This window comes from Halichoerus grypus, chromosome 1, assembly GCF_964656455.1.
Source record: "Halichoerus grypus chromosome 1, mHalGry1.hap1.1, whole genome shotgun sequence".
In the NCBI taxonomy this organism is placed as follows: domain Eukaryota; kingdom Metazoa; phylum Chordata; class Mammalia; order Carnivora; family Phocidae; genus Halichoerus; species Halichoerus grypus.
Window position 1 is genome coordinate 3,381,668 of NC_135712.1, and position 19,560 is coordinate 3,401,227.

At 48.7% G+C, this 19,560-nt stretch overlaps 1 protein-coding gene across 6 annotated transcripts in view; it reads right to left on the reverse strand.

The window, feature by feature from the left end:
- Positions 1-19,560, reverse strand: part of PDE9A (phosphodiesterase 9A) — a 90,708-nt gene that overhangs the window by 42,875 nt on the left and 28,273 nt on the right. For 5 of the 6 annotated variants that reach the window (XM_078070283.1, XM_078070237.1, XM_036094384.2 and 2 more), the window contains exons 2-4: positions 18,483-18,553; positions 17,308-17,385; positions 13,914-13,957 (exon numbers count right to left, since the gene is read on the reverse strand). In XM_078070283.1, coding sequence (XP_077926409.1) covers positions 13,914-13,957; positions 17,308-17,385; positions 18,483-18,553 — 193 coding nt within the window. Of the gene's footprint in view, positions 1-13,913; positions 13,958-17,307; positions 17,386-18,482; positions 18,554-19,560 lie in introns of those variants that run through there. The other variant, XM_036094388.2, reaches the window with a different exon arrangement.

Here is a 19,560-nt window from a genome sequence, read left to right on the forward strand (position 1 = left end):
GGAAGTCCAAGATCAAGGCGCTAGTGGATTTGGTGTTCGGTGGGGGCCTGCTTCCCGGTTCATGGACCGCTGTCTCCTCGCTGTGTTCTCAGGTGGTAGAAGGGGCAAGAGCGCTCTCTGGGGTCCCTTTTATAAGGATACTAATCCCATTCACGAGGGTTCTGCACTCATGACCTAATCACCTCCCAAAGGCCTCCCCTCCTAATACCATCTCACTGGGGATTTCAACATGAATTCTGGAGGGATGTCTATAGCATGGATGTAAAATATATGGCAAACATTGTGGGGAGGAATTATACTGTTACAGTTCTTACTTTTTATGTGAAACAGTACAACATTAATTCTAAATAGACTCAAAAGTTAAGGATGATTTAAAAATAGGCAAAAGATCTGAAAAGACACTTTAAGAAAAGAAAATATACAGATGGCAAATAAACATATGAAAAGATACTCAACATCATATGTTAGGGAATTGCAAACTCAAGTGACAGTGACATGCCACCATACACTTATTAGAATGGTGAAGATCTGGGACACTGACCACACCAAATGCAAGACAAGGATGTGCAGCAACGGGAGCTCCCGTTCACTGCTGGCGGGAACGAAGAAGGGTGCAGGTACTTTGGAAGACAGTTTGGTGGTCACAAAGGTAAACGTACCAAGTGATCCAGCAATTATGCTCCTGGGAGTTTACCTAAAGGAGTTGCAAACTTATTTCCACACAAAGCCTTCACACAGATATTTATAGATGTCTGTTTATAATTGCCAAAACTTTGAGGCAACCATGATGGTAAATGGATAAACTATAGAGCATCCATATAATGAAATTTTATTCGGCAATGAAAAGAAATCTATCAAGCCATGAAAAGACATAGAGGAACCTTGTCTGCATATCCCTAAGTGAAAGAAGCCAATCTGAAAAGGCTGCATCCTGTATGGGATGACAACTATGGACGTTCTAGAAAAGGCAGAACTATGGAGATAGTAAGAAGATCAGGGGTTACCAAGAGTGTGGGGGGAGGAATGAATGAACAAGTGGAGCACGAGGATTTTTAAGGTAGAGAAATGACATGATACGGTAATGGTGGTACATGTCATTATGCCTCCAGCAAAACCATGCCATGTACGACATCAAGAGTGAACCCTAATGTAAACTGTGGGCTTTGGCTGATAATGACATGTCAGTGTTGGTTCCTTGACTGTAACATCTGTGTAACTCTAATGCAGGGTGTCGGTGGTGGGAGAGGCTGAGTGAGTGGGTAGGAAAGGAATACGTGGGAACTCTCTTACCTTTCACTCAATTTTGCTGTGAATCTAAAATTGCTCTAAAAAAATAAAGTCTAGGGGCGCCTGGGTGGCTCAGTCGGTTAAGCGTCTGCCTTTGGCTCAGGTCATGATCTCAGGGTCCTGGGATGAGTCCTGTGTCAGGATCCCTGCTCAGTGGGGAGCCTACTTCTCCTTCTCCCTCTGCCCCTCCCCCCTGCTTGTGCTCTCTCTCTCAAATAAATAAATAAAATCCTTAAAAAATAAAAAATAAATTAAAAAAATAAACTCTATAATGAAAAAAAGCTAAGTATGTATAGTGTAATACTTACAACAATCAACTTAAAATAATGCTAAAAAGTATAGTATTGGCTGAAGAGCCAACAGAAGGAATAAAATGGAATGCAAAAATCGATCCAATTAACCCAAGAGAAAGCAGAAGAGGAGGAATAGGAAATGAAGCCCAAGATCAATAAGAGACAAATAGCAACATGATAAACCTAACCTCAACCATATCAATAAATACATTACATACAAATGGACAGAGGAAGAAATAATACCAAAATCACACACAATCTTTCAGAAAATATAGAGAAGAAAGCAAACCTCTCAACATGTTTTCTAAGGCCGCCTAACGTCAACATAGAAGCATAACAAAGACATCACAAGAAAAAGGTTACAGACCAATATCCCCCTTGAACGTTGACACAAAAATTCTTAAAAATTCTTAATATTATTAGGAAACCAAATTTAGTGATATATAAAAGAGAATACATCTTACATCAGGGTAGAGGTCCTGTGTACCCTTTTAAAAATGCATTCCTAAGTATTTTTCTAGGAATACAAGTGGGGTTATCCCAGAAAAGCAAAGCTGTTTTAACATTTGAAAATCAGTCAACATAACTCACCATCTGAACAGAATAAAGGAGAAAAATCATATGATCATCCCAGTAGATAAAGAAAGCGCATGTGACCAAATCCAGCACCCGTTTATGATAAAAACCACTAGAAACCCAGGAATAAAAGGAGATTGCCTCAACTCATCTCAACAGATGCAGAAAAACACCTGATGCAATTCAACAAAGAATTTTGTCAAAGAACATTTGCCAAAAAAAACCCACGTTGGGCAAGCTAGGGGAAGAAGACTCCCTCAACCTGATCAGGGGCCCATACGACACACCTTTGGCTCACGTCAGACTCGGCAGGGAGAGAGGACGCATGTCCCTGAGCCTGGGATGAGGATGGGTGCCTGGTCTCACTTTTACTTAACTGTATTGGGGTTTCAACCAGCACCACAAGACAAGTGAAAGAGATAAAAACCAAAAAGACTGGAATGCTAGGAGTAGAAGTGTTTTTATTATCCCAAGATATGATCGTCTCTATGGGAAATCCTAGGAATCTAGTAAATAACTACCCGAACTAACAAATGAATTAAGCAATGTCAGAAGAGACTATTTTTACAAACTAGCAGCAGACAAATGGAAAATTAAATTCAGATCGATAGACACACAGATAGACACACAGATTGATGAAACAGAACAGAAACACTACAAGGAGGCCCACACCTAGACAGACAAATAATTTTCAAGAAAGGCATCTATGTGATTCAATGGAACAAGGGAAGTCTTTTTAACAAGTGGTGTTATAGCAACCAAATACGTGTATAGAAAAAAATGATGGCCAACCCCTACCGCACACCACCCACAAAATTAATTTAAATTGGACTGTAGACTAAAATATAACAGCTATAACTCTAAATCTCTTAAAAGTGTATCTTATCTTTCCACCTGGGGGTAGAAAATGAGAAGACACAGAAAATACAATATATAAAAGAATAACTTGTTAATTTAGACTTTATCAAGTTAAAAATTTCTGCTCATCAAATGCCATCGTTAAGAAAATGAAAAAGGTAAGCCATGAAATGGGAAAAATATTTGCCATACACTATCTGGCAGATGAATTATATCCAGAATATATGGAATTTCCTACAACCAGTGATAAGAAAAAAAAGCACATAAGCCCGTTTACAAAATGAGCAAATACCTAGAACAAACACTTCAAAAAGTAAGATATTCATATATCCAAAGGCACATAAAAACATGCTCAACAATCATTACATCATCTGAGAAATATAAATTAAGACCATAAGGAAATATAGATAAAATAAGACCATGAGGGAGGACATACCTACTTGATGTCTAAAATTTAAAAACCTGAGAATGTCACATTGGGTTGTGTGTGGAGCCCCTGGTCCCGCCCGCACGGCTGGTACGAGGGAACAACGGCAAAACCTCTTGGGAAAACAGCGGGGCATATTCTTATAGAGTTAAGCATACATTTATCATATGAACCAGTGACATCACTCCTGGGTTATGACCCAAGATAACCACAGATACGGCCACGGGAAGATCTGTACGATGTTTACAGTGGCTTACGCTGGAGACTACCCAGGGTCGCCCAACAGGAAACACAGTGAGCCAGCAATGGGGTGGCTCCTGAGATGGAATCTACTCAGCAACAGAGAAGTGAATAAGCTACATGAACATATCCTAAAAACATGCTGCTGATGGAATCCAGACTGAAACGGCACCTACTGGATGACTGCACTCGTGGGAAGATCCAGGACAGGACAAAGCGGTCCGTGCTAATGCAAGTCAGAGCAGTGGCTTCTTAGGGCGTGTGGCCACCATTTCTGTGTCACCCAATTCTGTGGTCAGGACACAGATTCCCAAAGCTTCAGACGACTGTGTGCTACCCACGTGTCTGCCGGCGACAGCTAGGTGCTGTGGCCCTTGTTGGTGGGACCACCCCGAAGGGAGCGGGACGTGCGATCCCGTAAAGACAAGACAACGGGAATGGGGCAAGCCCCTCGGAGGCAACCCAGGAGAAGGGCTTGTTTTCATGGCCACACTGCATCTCTTCCTTCTGTTTCAAAAATCATGCAAGTCAGGGTGACTGAGGCTGATGACAAAGTTCTTGGCAATGAAGCTGCACTAAGAATAGAAAACATTATTAAAGAGCATTATTATCTCTCATAAGCAATGCATTTGTGCTCACATTCCAAGCACGCACTTGCCTGGCAAGTGACAAGAGCCAGCACCCCGAGTGGTTTTAGACCTTCTGGGTGTTCCTGTGCTGTTAGCTGTCAGCCGTGCCAGGGAGGCGTGACTTCAGCCATTCAAAGCCACGCGCTGGGTCATTACCAATGACAGCTGCCATTTACTGAGCACTTACCAAGTGGCAGGCGCCGGGCTAAGCATTTTGTGCAAATTGCGTCATTTGTCTTTGCAAGAACCCCGTGGGGTGTGTTTTCCACTTCTGGTTCTGCAGGGAAATTGAAGCGCAGTGTGGTGGGAAGCTGTCCTGAGGCCATTTCACCCAAATGACAAGTGACCGGGGGCAGCTCCCCCAAAGACAGGGAGCTGCGTGCAGCAGTGACCCCGGGAAACCCTGGAGTGTGTGCGGGACTGAGGCGAGCAAGGGAAGAGAGCCCGCGGAGGGCGGGTCCGCGCGGGGCTGTCGCAGTGGGGCGTGGGGGGGGGCACCTGCAGCTCACCTGGGGGGGGGCCCCGAGTGACGGTGTCGTGTCGGTGACCTCAGAGACCTGTCCAGCACCCACAGGGTTGCCGCACATTTGTCCCTTGGCTCCCTCACTCTCGGGGGGACTGTTCCCGGGCGGTGACAGCCCTCCACACCTCTGGGAGCCTTGCACCCGGGAGGGGAGGTCTGCAGGCTCTTGGGGGGGGGCGGCGCGGATCTCAGGTGGGAGGAGGCTGCCGTGCCCGTGACGTCAGCGGCCTCTGATCTCTGCTGCTGAGCACGTGCCGGACTTTGAAAAAATTTTTTGACCCAATAGATCTCAAGACACTTCATTTCAATACGTATCACACGAAAAAGTGCACACCCACGGTCACTGCGGCATCACCCACAGCAGCCCAGAGGGGAAGCAGCCCAAATGTCGTCAGCCGGCGTGTGTTCGCGCAGCCTGTGCTCACCCCCACGCCGGGACGCGGCTCGGCCACGAACAGCAGTGAGGTGCTGACACGAGGAGCCCCGCCAACGCTGTGCTCTTGGTGGAAGAGGCCAGACGCACAAGGCTACACAGCCCCTCACCGGAGACATCCAGACGGGCATCTCCATAGCAACAGTGGTTGCCAGGGACCAGGGTGTGAAGGCGGGGGGGCGAATGCCAACAATAGGTACGTGGCTTTGGGGGGTGACGGAAATGCTCTGGATTTAGATGGTGGTGGTGGTTGCACAACGAAGTGACTGTTACTAAAAACCATGGAACTGTCACCGTAAAATGGTGCATGTTGTGTTTGTGAATTATATCTCACTGAGAGAACATGAAATCAATCTGAAACTGATTAGCGGGGTGTTTTACATTCCTTCACATAGGCTGAATCTTCACCATCCTGCGTGTATTTTACAGTTAGAGCACCTGTGTTTGGATGGTGGTGGCCTTCTCTATCCCGGTTCCCTCCTGGTGGAACAGCTCACTGCCTGGAAGCCCCTTCGGCTGCAGTGTTCTGTGGTGTTGAGATTGTACCAAGCCACAGATCAGCCAGGGTGAGTCCCGGGCATTAACTGTGACTCCTGTTTCGTAAGCAGCGGGGAGCCAGTCTGGGGGGCTCAGTTTCTCTAAGAGACCCAAGCAGACAAGCACATGTGGCCAGATCCAGACGGGATCCCTTCTGGCCTGGCCTCCCTGAGTCTCGAGATGTGAAGACCAGCACTGAAGCTGTGAGCCTTCCTGTGGAAACAAGGCAGACAGGTGCCCCGTGGACGGAATTCTGGGTAACGTTCAAGGTGCAACCAGGCACCCCGTCACTCCCATTTAGCCACCCGTCGCCTCTGCTCCGTGATGGCTCCTGATGTGTCTTTCTGGCTCAGTTTCATTTTCTGTTCTTGGGAACAAGGACAATGAGGCTGTTGAAGCAGGAAGGCCTTGAGTCACTCCTGATCTGTGCCCAGGAAGACAGAAATGAGAGCGAGGCTTAGCCCGTGTTGAAAGAGAAACGATCTGTGACATCGAAGAGCCCCAGACAGAGCCTCAAACCCCCCACCACGCTCGGGGAGGCTCAGCCCGGGTGAACATTCCTTCCCCTCCAGCTCTGAATACAGTGGTTAATCGACGGTGAAGCCGTTCCTCCCATGTTCTCCTCCATCGGCTCCTGTGGACAGAGGACATGTGGGCGGGCACAAGGTAACTGGCTGGACACCGAAATAATGTATCTGATAATTTGGAAAATGCCCTGTTTGTGTTTGAGCCGGTCAGCTCTAATAAAACTGATGGTTGAAGGCTGTTCAAAAGACTCAGCATCCTTGTTCCGAGAAGATGCATAAAATCCATCCCATGGTCTTCATGGTTGCTATTAATTTTATTTCATCTGTAAAAGAGGAAACCAGTCTATCCATGTGGTTGTCTCCCATGCTGAGGCAAAGAGAGTATTTTCCAAAAAGGTGTTTGGTAAACACAGAAGTTCCCTGTTTACAGGGGACATTACGATTCCTGTTCTGAGATCCTTCTCTGCTGTGGGTGTTCCTCGATCTTGAACACATCCCTGCACCTGCCACGGGTGTGGGGCCCGGGCCAGGACCTCAACCCTTCTTTACTATGAAAAGTCATGTTTTCCACAATACTTCCCTGTTTCCGAATACTGAAGTCACAGAACAGCAAGACTCCGGGCATTTCTGTATTGAACAGCTCTGCTAGGACAAGTTCAGAGCATTTATTGAAATGTGGGCTCAGCAGGAAGGACGGGGGACCATAGGGCCAGGGACCTCAGCAGCTGCATGGAAGTCTGGACCCCAGGCTCCTACTTCCTTTCCTGAGCTGCTTTTTCCTGCCATTGTGAGAGTGGCCTGTTGATTCACAGACCGCAGGGGCTACTTTCAGCCACACTCGGGGCTCTGGAAGCAAGGCTGGGCTGGGCATTGATGCATGGGTGATGGAGGGGCATTTCCCTGCAGAGAGCCGAGAGTTAACATTCGTAGAAAAAGTTCCAGAGGGAAAGACAGAGCTCCATTTCCTTACTTGTCTCAGGAAGGCTCAGGCCATGGGGGTCTGTCCATAAAGGGAAAACCTGGAATGCCAGTGGCCTTGAAGAGAAGGGGTCCTCACGCCCCAGAGCCAGGGAAAGGCGGGGTTAGCCTGATCGTCAGTGTGCACAAAGCAAGGGTGGTCTGCCCCATGCGGTGGTGTTCGTGATGCTGGGGAATGCACACCTTTGGAGGAAATCCACTTCTTCTGGCTGCAGAGAACATGGCTGCCGAGTTCCCCAGACTGCCAGGTGTATTCATACTGGCTCTAGCTTTTGCTCAGGTCCTTCCCTCAAGGAGCAAAACCCACCTCCACTGGTCCAAGTTGGGCCCCAAAGTTACACCAAAATCCCTCTTTATTCTTCCTCCGATGACCATCTTATAAATATCTGTGCACAGCTGCCCCATCCCCCAGCCTTCCTTCCCAAAGCTCATTCCTGTCTGGTCTGCCCCACACTCAGTCTGCTTTTGCTTCTTTGTTCCTCAAAGGCTTCATTATTCTGGCCCCTCTGTTCTGGATGGTGGTTAAGAGGCCAGTGTCCTTCTTCTGATGGAATCCTGTGCCCAAGCGCTGGGTCTCAGGGCTCTGTCCTGGGTCCCTCCTGCCAGCTCCCTTCCTCTCTGGGGAGCTCACCAAGCCCTGGCTGCAAACCCTGCCATCATCACCACCATCAGTCTCACGGCACCTCCACAGTAGAGAAGAAGCTGCAGCCTCCTCCAGACACATCTAGTCAACCCTGGTGCCCACAGCCCCACCGCACCGATCTGTCCCAAAGTGAGCTCCCTTCTCCTCCTGGAAGCTGCGACACCCTCAGCTTGTTCCCTTGTTGGGAGGTGCTGTTCCTTCTCAGTGACCCTGGAGGCTTCTCTGACTCCTCTTTCTTTCATATCCCATGTCTGCTCAGTCAGAAAACAAGCTGGGGTCTTCCCCAGAACAAGCCAGAATCTGACCACTCCTCACCACCCCCACGGCCCCCATGCTCCCCTCTGCCTATGGAATTAGAGCAATAGCCTCCTGATGGGCCTTCAAGGCCCCACATGATGAGCCCCTGATGTCCCCCAAACTCATCTCCAGGAGTTCGAGGGAGACCCCAGAGGCATCACACCTTAGCAATAGGACTGAACTATCCCTGGAGTAAGGGTCCTCTACAACGGTCCTAGCAAAGCCTAAAAACAGGTCTCAAAGACATCAAACTGATTTGTAAATAATTTAACTGCCTGCCAGGACAGAGCCCACACCCTTTAATGGGAGAAAACAAAATCCAGATGATGAACAGTATGCAAAAAATGCACACATGGATCTATACAAAGAAATGTAGAAGAAATATAATTGACTATTGAAAGCAAAAAATGATTAACAGTGGATTATGGGGCTTAAAACATATATAGCATAGAAGTAAAATGTATGACATAGAGCACTGCGTGGGGATAAATGCCAGCACTCTGCTCTAAGACCCCACATCATCAAGAGGTGGTGTAATATAATTTGTGATATGTCAGTGATACAGTTTGTGAAACCCAGAGCAGCAAAGAAGAAATAAAACGAAGAACAGCTCAGAGACCGAGAGTGGAGAAAAAAAAAATGCTCAGTATCCGAAAGATATAGGAAAAGAGAGAAAAAATTAAAAAAAAAAAAAAGAATGAATGAAATAAACAAAATGAGTAGTAGATTTAACCCAACTTTATCTATGATTATGTTTATTGTAAATGGTTTAACAGCTCCAGTTGAAAGGCTGAAATTGCCAAAATTGATAAATGCTGCCAATAAGAAACCTGCTCCAAATAGAGACACAGATATATTCAAAGTAAAAGGACAGAAAGAGTATAACATGTGAGTACTAAGCCTAAGAAAGCCCAGGTAGCTGTATTAACAGGAGATAAGGATAATATAATGGAACCAAGGATAAAGGCCACATTTTCCTAAGGCTAAAGGGACTGACCCATTAAGAAGATACAACAATCCTAAATAAGTATGCACCCAATAACAGGAATAGAAAATGCACAAAGCACAACCTGACAAACTGAGAAAAGCCGTGAACACATCACAAGGGACTCGGATCTTTCAATACCCATCTTTCAGTAATTGATAGAACAAGTAGACAGAAAAATAAAGATACAGGAAACTTGTACTACATTATCAATTAACTTGACCTAACTGATACTGGTGGAGTATTCCACCCAATAACAGCAGGATACACACTCTTGCCAGGTGTATCTGGAACAGTCACCAAGATATACCATGCATCTCAATAAAGTAAAAAAAGAGGAGTCAAACTGGGTCCACTTTTGAGCACAATGGAATTAACTTAGAAATCAGTAACAGAAAGATAACTGGAAAATATACAACCATTTGAAAATCAAACATACACTTCTAAATAACAAGTGGATCTGAGTAGGAACTACAAGGTAAATCAGAAAATATTTTGAGCTGGACAAAAATGAAAACACAACACATCAAAACCTATGAGATGCAGCTAAGTTGTACTTAGAGAGATATTTTTAACTTCAAATTATTACGTAAAAAAGAGAAAGATCTAAAATTAATGATCGAAGCTTCCACCTTTGGAAGCCAGAAAAAGAGGAGCAAACTAGACACAGGGTGGGTAGAAGGAAGGAAATAAAAAAGTAAGAGGAGAAATCATTGAAATAGGAACCAGACAGACAATGGAGAAAACCAATGAAGTTCAAAGCTAGCTCTTAGAAAAAAGAAGTCAATAAAATGTATAAATCAGACTGATTAACTGATTAAAAAGAGAGAAGATATAAATTAGTAGTATCCTGAAAGAAAGAGCAGGTCTCACTCCAATCCCATAGACATAAAAGGGATGGCAAGGACTTCCCAAGCTCCACCATACCAACAAATTCTCAGATGAATCTTCACTGGAATGGGCACAACTTCCTAAAGTCAATCCCAAGTACACAGAAAACCCAGACATACTTATCTCTTAAAGACACTGAATTCATAGTTTAAAACCTTCCCACAAAGAAACTCCAAGCACAGAGGATTCACTGGTGAATTCTATGAAACACTTAAGGTAGAAACAGTGCCACCCCTATACAAACTCTTCCAGAAGGCAGGAGGGTGGAGCACTTCCCTCATCCCATTAGGCCAGCATCACCCTAAAGCCCAAACCAGTTGAACATATTGTAAAAAAATAAGACTATGGATCCCTTGTTGATGTAGACACAAAAATCTTTCATAAAACATTTGTAATTGAATTCAAAACAAAGAGACAGTACACCATGGCCAAATACAGTTTATACTAGGAATTCAAGGTTGAAGTTTTAAAATCAATCAACAGATCCACCACTAACAGAACAGAGGAGTAAAAAACATGATCATCTCAATAGAGGCAGGAAAAGTATTTGACAAAATCCAACACGAATTTATGATTAAAACTCTCAACCAATTAGGAATTAAGAAAAAAAATCCTCAACCTGATAAAGGGCATCTATAAAAAACCCTACAGCTAACATCATAACTCATGGTGGAAAACTTCACATTCTCTCTAACATGAGAACAGAGCCAAGAATCTGCATTCTCACACCTTATACTTCTCTTGTACTAGATACCCTAGCTAGGGCAACAAGTCAAGACCCCAAGGAACAAAAGAACTGGAAGACATCCAGATCTAAAAGGAAGAAGCAATTCTCTATTGGCAGATGTACAAAATAATAAGAAATCTACAAAAAGGCACTAGATCTGCTAAGTGAATTTAGTTAAGTCAATACACAAAGCCAATTATATTTTTAGAAACAAAAAACTGCTGGGAATTGGCCTAAAAATCTATTGACAATAGCATTACAAATATTAAATACTTAGTGATAAATTTATCAACATCTATTCAAGAACTTTACCCTGACGACTATAATATGTTGAGAGATATTAAGAGAAACCTAAGTAAATCGAGAGATGCCATATTCATGAATTAGAAGACTCAACATTATAGATAGTAGTTCTTTTCGAGTGTTCTATGTATTCAATACAATTTCAAGGTCCCAGCAGACTTTTTTTTTTTTAGTAGCAACTGACAGAAGGATTCTAAAATTTATGTGAAAATAAAAGGAACTTGGGATAAGTAAAATATTTTTGAAAAAGAAAAAGAAATCGGAGGACTTGCTGGTTTCACGACTTACCGTGAATGCACAGTAATCAAGACAGCGTGGCAGGGGTTTGAGCGCAGACGTGTAGTCAGTTGATGGAACAGGACAGTGAGTCCAGAGAAAGACTCACACATACATGGTCAACTGAGTGTTGACAAGGATGTCACGATAATTCACTGGGGGAAAGGACTGTCTTTCCGACAAACGTTCTGGAGCAAGTGGATATCCACACAGAGAGAATGAACGTCAGTCCCTTTCTCCCCCACCTGAAGGAGGGCTGGACTGAGCAATGCCTTCCAAAGAATAGAGTAAGGAAGGGGAAAGACAGTAACTTCACAGTGGAGAGGGCAATGAGTCAAGAGGATATCCTGGACCCCCTCATTCTTTCCCCAAATCCACACCCCTGGGCTGAGCATGAGAAAAACATCAGACAAACCCAGCCTGGGGGACATTCTACAGATGCTCTGAGGCCAAACAAGGGGAGTGTGAGCACCTGTGAGACCAGGGCCAACCGGGAAGACCCATCGATGAGCACACGACGGCTGGACCACAGCTCGGACGCTGGAGCGGAAAAAAGACATTAGGAGAAAAACTAGTGAAATCCGAATAAAGTATGGGGTTTAGTTAAAAAGGATGTAAAAAATATCACATTTGTTACAAGTCAAGGGCTCGAGTACCTTTCACGTTAAAAAGGAATTTTCATCCTAGAAAAAGTTAGAACTCCTACTTTATTCTAACATCTACTATCAAAAGGATTGAATTAAGAGTTTTCAAAGAGCTTCTCAAGCATTAAAGAATATTTAAAGCAACAGTGCCCATGTGTAAACACTGTCAAGTGTCAAGACGAGAAAAGGCCCGGGTGCCTCAGTCCCTCATCACTCGCCGCCCAGCACCCGACGACAGGTGGCTTCAGAATTCTGTTCTTCAGAATCTTACAAAAAATCAATCTTATAAAAAAATAAAAATTAAGTTAACTTCACAGTTTAAAAAGGAAAATAAGCCTCTACATTTGGCTAGGCCATACACAAAAGTCAGCTTGAAATGGATCACAGACCTAAATGTGCAAGCTAAAAAAAATAAAACTTTTAGAAGAAAGCATGGCCGATGACCCCACAGATAGGGGATGAACTAAGACTTCTTAGGGCACCCAAAGCAAAACCATAAAAGAACAAAGTGGATCCTCCAGGCCTAAATCAGAATCTAATACTTCTACTCACTGGAAGGCTCTAACAGGAAAACGAAACAGTGAGTCAGGCGGGGAGAAAATATTCACAAGACACATCTGACTAACAAGGTGTGTCCGACCGATCAGGAGCGCTCACTGTTTGACAGTACGGGAAGCAAGTCTCGACGACTGCGGCAGTTCACGGAAGAAGATTTATGACCGGTTAGTAAATACTTTCCCCCTCGTTAGTCACTAGGGAAACACAAATTCAAACCCAATGCAGTATCACCACACACCCATTAGAATGGTTCACATAAAAGGGGCGGACAGTTCCAAGTGCAGACGAGGAGCGCGCACACCGTGGGTGGGAATGCAAGATGGTGCTGCCACTTTGGAAAAAAGGGATTAGGGTTTTTTTTTTTTTTTTTTTTTTTTTAAGTGAAACAAATACAATCCTGTTCAATCCAAGAGAAATGAGAATATGTGTCCCCACAGAGGCATGCACTTGAACGCTCACAGCAGCCTTATTCATAAAGGCCGCAGACTGGAAATAACCCGGGTGTCCTTCAGCAGGTGGATGGGTAGTCACACTGCGGTCCGGCCACACCACGAAACCTCCCCAGCAATAAAAAGGAATGAGCTACTGGGACACCCAACACACAGACAAGTCTCAAAGACGTTAGGCTGAGTCAGAAAGTCAGAAAGGAGCACACGTCCTATGGACTATCTTTTATACGACGCTCTGGGAAAGACAAATCGGTGTCAGAAGGCAGGTCAGCTGCTGACAGAAAGCAGGGGTCGAGGGAGGGGGTTCCCTGGGAAGGGGCACAGAAGAACCTTCTCAGGTAATATAAATGTTCTGTGTCTTGATTCTGGTTAACAGTTACGGGGGCGGGGATACAGTTTTCAAAGCTCATCAAAATCTACACTTAAATGGGAACATTTTATGATGCATGAATCATACATAAATAAGGGAAATAAAAGATCCAAAAGGAAATGGGTTTTAGCAAAACAACACCACTGGCTACACGAAGCATCCTGGGGGCTGGGGGCTGCAGATGGCCCACCCTGGCGGCTCATGGTCTGAGTGAGCAGGACAGGCCCTGTGCCCAGGACGACACGGGCGGAACGTCACCCAGCGCCCTCTGAGTCAGTAAGGGACAGCATGGGAGGGAGGCCCCCAAGGGACTGTCAAGGGTGGAGTCTAAGATAGGGCTTTGGATTCTGTAACAGCACAGGGTTTTAGATTCAAATGCTTACCTAATATATATTCAATCACAGGGGCAGCCTGGAGCCTTCTTTTTTTCTTTTAATTTTAAAAATGATAGCAGGGCCTTACCAGACAATTGCTTGACGGCCACAGGTCTCACTTTGTAGGGAGTGCTGCAAGACAGAAGACAGTTCCCCTGTGAGATGCCGTCAAAGGTGTTCTTGGCGCATCTGCTGTGAGAGATAAGCCGCTCGGGATAAATTAGAATTCAGTGGATTAGGGTTATTTATTTATTTATTTTTCTGAAATTAGTTTCTTTGGCAGTTCTGAGCTTCCTCATTCGGAAGAACTCCAAGTACTTTAAATACATCATTTAAATGATGAACTTCCTCTGTGATGTTCCTATTTGGTGAACTGAACACATTTTGTGGTCAGCACCACGGCTACTCGGGTGCAGAAGACCACTAGAGCTGCCTGAGTCCACCGGGCGGACGCCCGACTGATGCGGGAGGCTCTCTGTCCCGGGCCCGGCTCGAGCGCACGGCAACCGCATCTCCCAGGTGCACGAGGGAAGACAGGGTGGGTCCCTCGGCTGAACATGCACTTGGTGATGCCATCCCAGTGGTCCCGAGGCCCAGAGCAGATGGGAGAATGTTTGCCCCTGACACACAAGGACCTACGGCAGAGAGGGAGGGAGAGACATGGAGCCACGGAGAAGAGGTCAAAAAGAGCAAGGAATACGCAATAGCTGATAACAGTTTTTAAGAAAGGCTCAAGAGAGATGCCGTTTTTTACCTAGTAGTTTAGCAAAATTTCAACAGGCAGGCTGCAGGGGCCCAGGGAGACGTGCTACTGCGTCGCTGGGGGGGCGCGCACCCCCACGGTCCTGGGGAAGGGGCCTGGCGGGACTGATTAACGGAAGATATTCAGTCCTCTGACTCAGCCGATGAATTCAGGAACAAGGGTATCAGATGAAACACTGGCCCCTGGGGACACCTTCACATGTCATCTGTCCATGTCATCTGTTTGTCCGTTCGGTCGTTTGTCATGAGTGCTCTCTGGGATCAGGCACAGGTGACAGGACAAAATGCTCCTGTCCTCAGGGATCCGACGGTCCGTGTTCAACTACACCCTGAGACGGGTATCACCGCACCGTTTGAACGGCGGAGCGCTTCAAATTGTCAGGCCCCGGTTAGCAGGGCACTGCGTATCTACTCGCTGTTGCGTGGAGTGTCAGTCCGTGGTCAGAAAGGGAGATACGTGTGCAGGTGTTGACCTGAGGGGATGATGGGCGGACTGAGCACGTTATGGACTAACAGAGAACGAGCACAGAAAATCTGGAGGGACTCCGACGTACCCCACTGTTAGCAGTGATCGATGGGGTAGCTGTGGTTTAACAGTTAGTTACAGGCCACGTGGAAAACTCTGACCATTGAAAACACAAATAAAGTATAAAATAAAAACTGGACGGACGGCAGAGTTATCCTGGATGATGGACGGACGGCTCCACGAGGGTCCCTCCCAGCACAGAGTGTCGAGATTCGAGTCCACACCGTCACCTCTCCCCTGGGAGTACCCTGCTCTCACTTAGGAAAGGGCCCTGCTTCAGAAGGTCTTCTGGAAGTTGGTTACTTGGAACTAGGGGTTCATTTCCCTAGAGACTGTGTCATAATGTGTCTGGGTTCTGGCAGCTCAGGTAACACATTGTTTTGAATCCGTGTGGGTTTGAGCACTTTCTTACATTTTCCACACTTTCCATCAGTGGCCCTCGCCCAGGGCTGCCCACTGGAATCACCTGGTGAGCCTTAAGCACTCCCTCAAAACTCCACATTGAACGGGTTCTAGCAGGGGTCTGGGCATCGGTGCCTTTGTGAAGATCTCGGGTGGTTTTAGTCCTCGGCAGGGCTGAAAGTCACTGGGTTAGCGGGACTGGTTATCCTGGAACAGACGGGACCCTCAGGCAGCGGGAATGAAGAGAACCAGAGCAGACGGGGCCGTGCTGGGGGCCGCTAGGATGTGACCTGGGAAAGGGGACGGGTGCGGGGCTGAGCAGGATGCCCCTGAGCGCACCCACCTCCCCGGGGCGGACGGTGGGAAGCAGACAGAGGCGGCAGGGAAGCCAGTGGAGGAAGAGGAGGTCCCATCAATGGAGGGGGCAGAGGGGTCCCACCCAGCGTCACCAGCAGCATCTGGGAGCCCAGAGAAAAGTCAGTTCTGGGGCTCAGCCCCAGAGACACAGAGAGTCAGAACCTGGGGGCAGAGAGAGGGAGGGGGGAGGGGCAGCCTCCGAGGAGCTGGGTCGGGGGTTGGTGACCTGTGAGCGGATAACCAGTAGCTCTGTAAAGAGAAAACGCCGAGAGGGCTTCTGGACCTCGGCACCCCTGGCATTTCGGGCAGTGAGTGTCGGTGCTGGGGCCGTCCTGCGCACAGTAGGGCCGCTAGCAACAGCCCTGGTCTCTGGCCGCCGCATGTCAGCGTGCCCCCCGTCTATGGTGGCCAGAATGTCTCCAGACGCAGCCCAGTGTCCCCAGGGGAACAAAACCGCCCCTGCCGACAGCCTCTGGCAGGGAGTAAAGTGCTAAGCAGACACAGTTTTGCTCAGAGAGCAGGTCACACTGTGCGCCGATGGGGCCCTGGTTGGAGTGAAACATCTGCCCTGACCTCGCGGACGTCAGGGGTGACTGGTCGCTGGAGACCTCGCTTCCGAAGCGCTATCCGGTCGGGCCGGGGTGGGTGTGCCAGGATTTGTAAGGATCTCACCGGAGTCGTTGGGGAGCTGGTCAGCCCTGCTCCTTGCGGGGAGCCCTGAGCTGATAATCAGAGCCAGAGGGCGTGGGGCAGGAGCTCCTAATGGACGAAATTTGGGAAGACTGATGGGCACAGTTGGCGAAGGGGCCCAGTGGAGGCATCTGGGGGCGCGGAGGATGCTGCCCGCCACGGACCACGGAGCCCGAGGGACGGTGTGGCTGGGAGGCTCGTGATGGCATTGTACCTCCCACGGGGCCTGTCTGGCCTTCTGCACTGAAGCCTTAGCTGTGCCCCTGCCAGGGCCTGGGGGTCCTGCACCCAGCCCTGGGCGGGGGAAATGGTTGACAGGCCGGCTTCTGGGGGCAGGGGGGAGAGCAGGTGCTCATTTCTGGGTGCTCAGGTGTGCACACACCTTGGGTGCCGGGGGAACCTTCTGGGGACCTACAGCGAGGGCCAGGGAACCTTCCGGAGCAGGACAGAGGGCAGTCAGTGCACCGCCCTGGGGCCTGGCTCCACTGACCTCACTTGCCTTCAGGGCCTCAGTTTCCCCCTCTGTGCCTCCTCAGGGGACTCTTGTTGCGAGCAAGCCCTCAGAAGGGCCCCTGAGCACACTGGCACCTGTAATTATCTTGGAAAGTGACTGGTCTGCAAAGGACCCTCCCACCCCTACCCCATCTTTGGTTTCAATTCGGATTTTCCCACAGCAGTGAATTAGGAGGACAACCGTGGAGCCCGTCCTGTGTGTGTAGAGAAGTGTGGAGAGGCCGCCGCTTACCGTTCTGAATTGGCGGGCATGGTGGGGTCGATGGACACCATGGCGTCGTCCGCGGTCAGCAGGGAGATGGTCGTGTTCCTGGAAGACACCCCGCGTCAGTGTCCCCACGCCCGAGGGGACAACCGCATGGGTACCGGGGCCGGCTCAGCCCCAGGACATGGCCCTGCCTTTGTACACACACAGGTGGCCGTGCGTAATCCCCAGCGCTCTGTCCATTCTGAAGGAAGCCACGGGCGCGGGGGAGCCTCCCCTAGGAAGCACCTTCGGCAGGGAAGCGGAGTCTCCCCCCAACCTCTCATCCCTGGGGCCTCTGGGCGAGCGGTGTGGCCTCGACCACGTTATTTAAGCCTCTGTGGTCTCCGGGTGCGTGCATTGGGGGTGACACCGAATCTCAGGGTGCTCTCAAGAACTGTGTCTATTTCCTAGCACAAAGCTCGAAGACGCCCCAGGCTGCGGGCTGTTTCTGCAGCTACAAACTGTTGTTTGTTGCAATTCCAGAGGGCGCCTCGGCCTGTCCTTCCCTGCCTGTGACACTGCTGAGGTCCTGTCCCCGTCCTCGACCCGGGTCACAGCTCCGGAGTTGGATGCCGCACCCCGGCTAGCCCTGGCCATTCTACAGTCAGAGAGTGAGGATAGAAGCTGCACTCGAACAGGCTGCTGACTGGGGGAAAAGACACTTCTGGAAGTCTGATGATTCTATGAGGGGATTACTGGCCTTTCCAACTACTTTTCTGAAAATCTGTCTTCCCAAACGTTGCTCTGTGCACCCCCCACCCCGCCACCCCGGAGATAGAAAATATCACCTGCTGGATCATCTCAGGCTGGGGGGCCAAAGCCAAAACACAACCACCCTCCTCTGTCCTTTCTTCAAAAGCAAATAAAAGGAAAAAAACCCCTTAAGACAGTGGTTTCTGCCTAATTCTGCCCAGTGGTTTCCTGCATGCACAGCGTGGGGGACAGTCCGGCAGGCTGGGGACAGGCCGTGGCCCACACCTGTGGGGTCTCACTCACTGATCGGAAAGGGCCCCCGCGTTCGAGGTGAGCCCATGGGGCCCTGGCCCACCTGTCGCCCCTCAGACCCGCGGCTTACCCTCCCTCCCAGGCACCCTCCTCTCTAGGGGAACCGGTGCCCTGCTGGTGGGGGCGCCCTGCTGGGGGGCGGGCTGGGCACTCACCGGGGCAGGCCGGTGGCGATGCAGAACAGGTCCATGATGTCACTGGAGTTACAGTACTTGCTAAAGACCACCTGCAAGACACAAGCCACAGGGCCGTGAGGGGTGGGCTGGAGCTGCGTAGCGGGTTTCCATGGCGACGTCAGGGTCCCCGAGCTTTCTCTCCGGCCCAACCTGCAGGCTTGTCGTAAAAAAGAGACGACGTAACCACGGGCCCGGGAATGCCACACGTATGTCTTGTCACTGAGTCCGTCCATACAAACTGAAGAGTTCCTTCGTTTGTTTCCTGAAAACGGTCGTGAAGGTGACGCTCTCACCCACAAGACACACCCACCCAGGACGGCGCTGCCACATGGCTTCATGACACCCCACCGTGGGGAGTCTCCAGTGAGACCTGGGGGCCATGATGTAAAAAACAGAAGAACTCTTTATTTTTTTAAGGATTTATTTTTATTTATTTGAGAGAGAGAGCGTGCCAAGTGGGGACAGGGGCAGAGGGAGAGAGAGAATCTCAAGCAGACTCCCCGCTGAGCACAGAGCCCATCATGGGGCTGGATCTCACGACCCCGAGATCATGACCTGAGCCGAAATCAAGAGTCGAACGATCAACCGACTGAGCCACCCAGGCCCTCCCAAAATACCTTTTTAAAGGTCATTGGCTTAAAAAACAAAGATTGCCTTTACGGACTTCGGGGCTGAGGCTGTAGGACTAAATCCAGGGGCATCACAATGGGAAAACTCCAAAGTGAGCTAGCCGTCTCCACGGTAAAAACCATCACGTGCAGGCAGGTGCACGAGCCTGGGGGTCCAGTTCTGGGGACGGGAGAGAAACGCGTTTGCATCAGCATCTCGGTGCAGGGGGTCCCGACAGTGCGTCTCTGCTCCAGATCCCTCCCTGGGACGGGGCTTCAAGTACAGCGAGGGCTCTGATCTCCGTGGCTGGTGGGCCTGAACAATCCGCACCATGGCCCCCATTTCCACCCCAGGAGAGGGTTTCCTTCCACATTTTCCCTGGCTGACTGCCCCCTCCCCTCACCCCTGGGAAGGGCGGGCATCTTCCGGTGCCCAGAGCCCCGCTTTC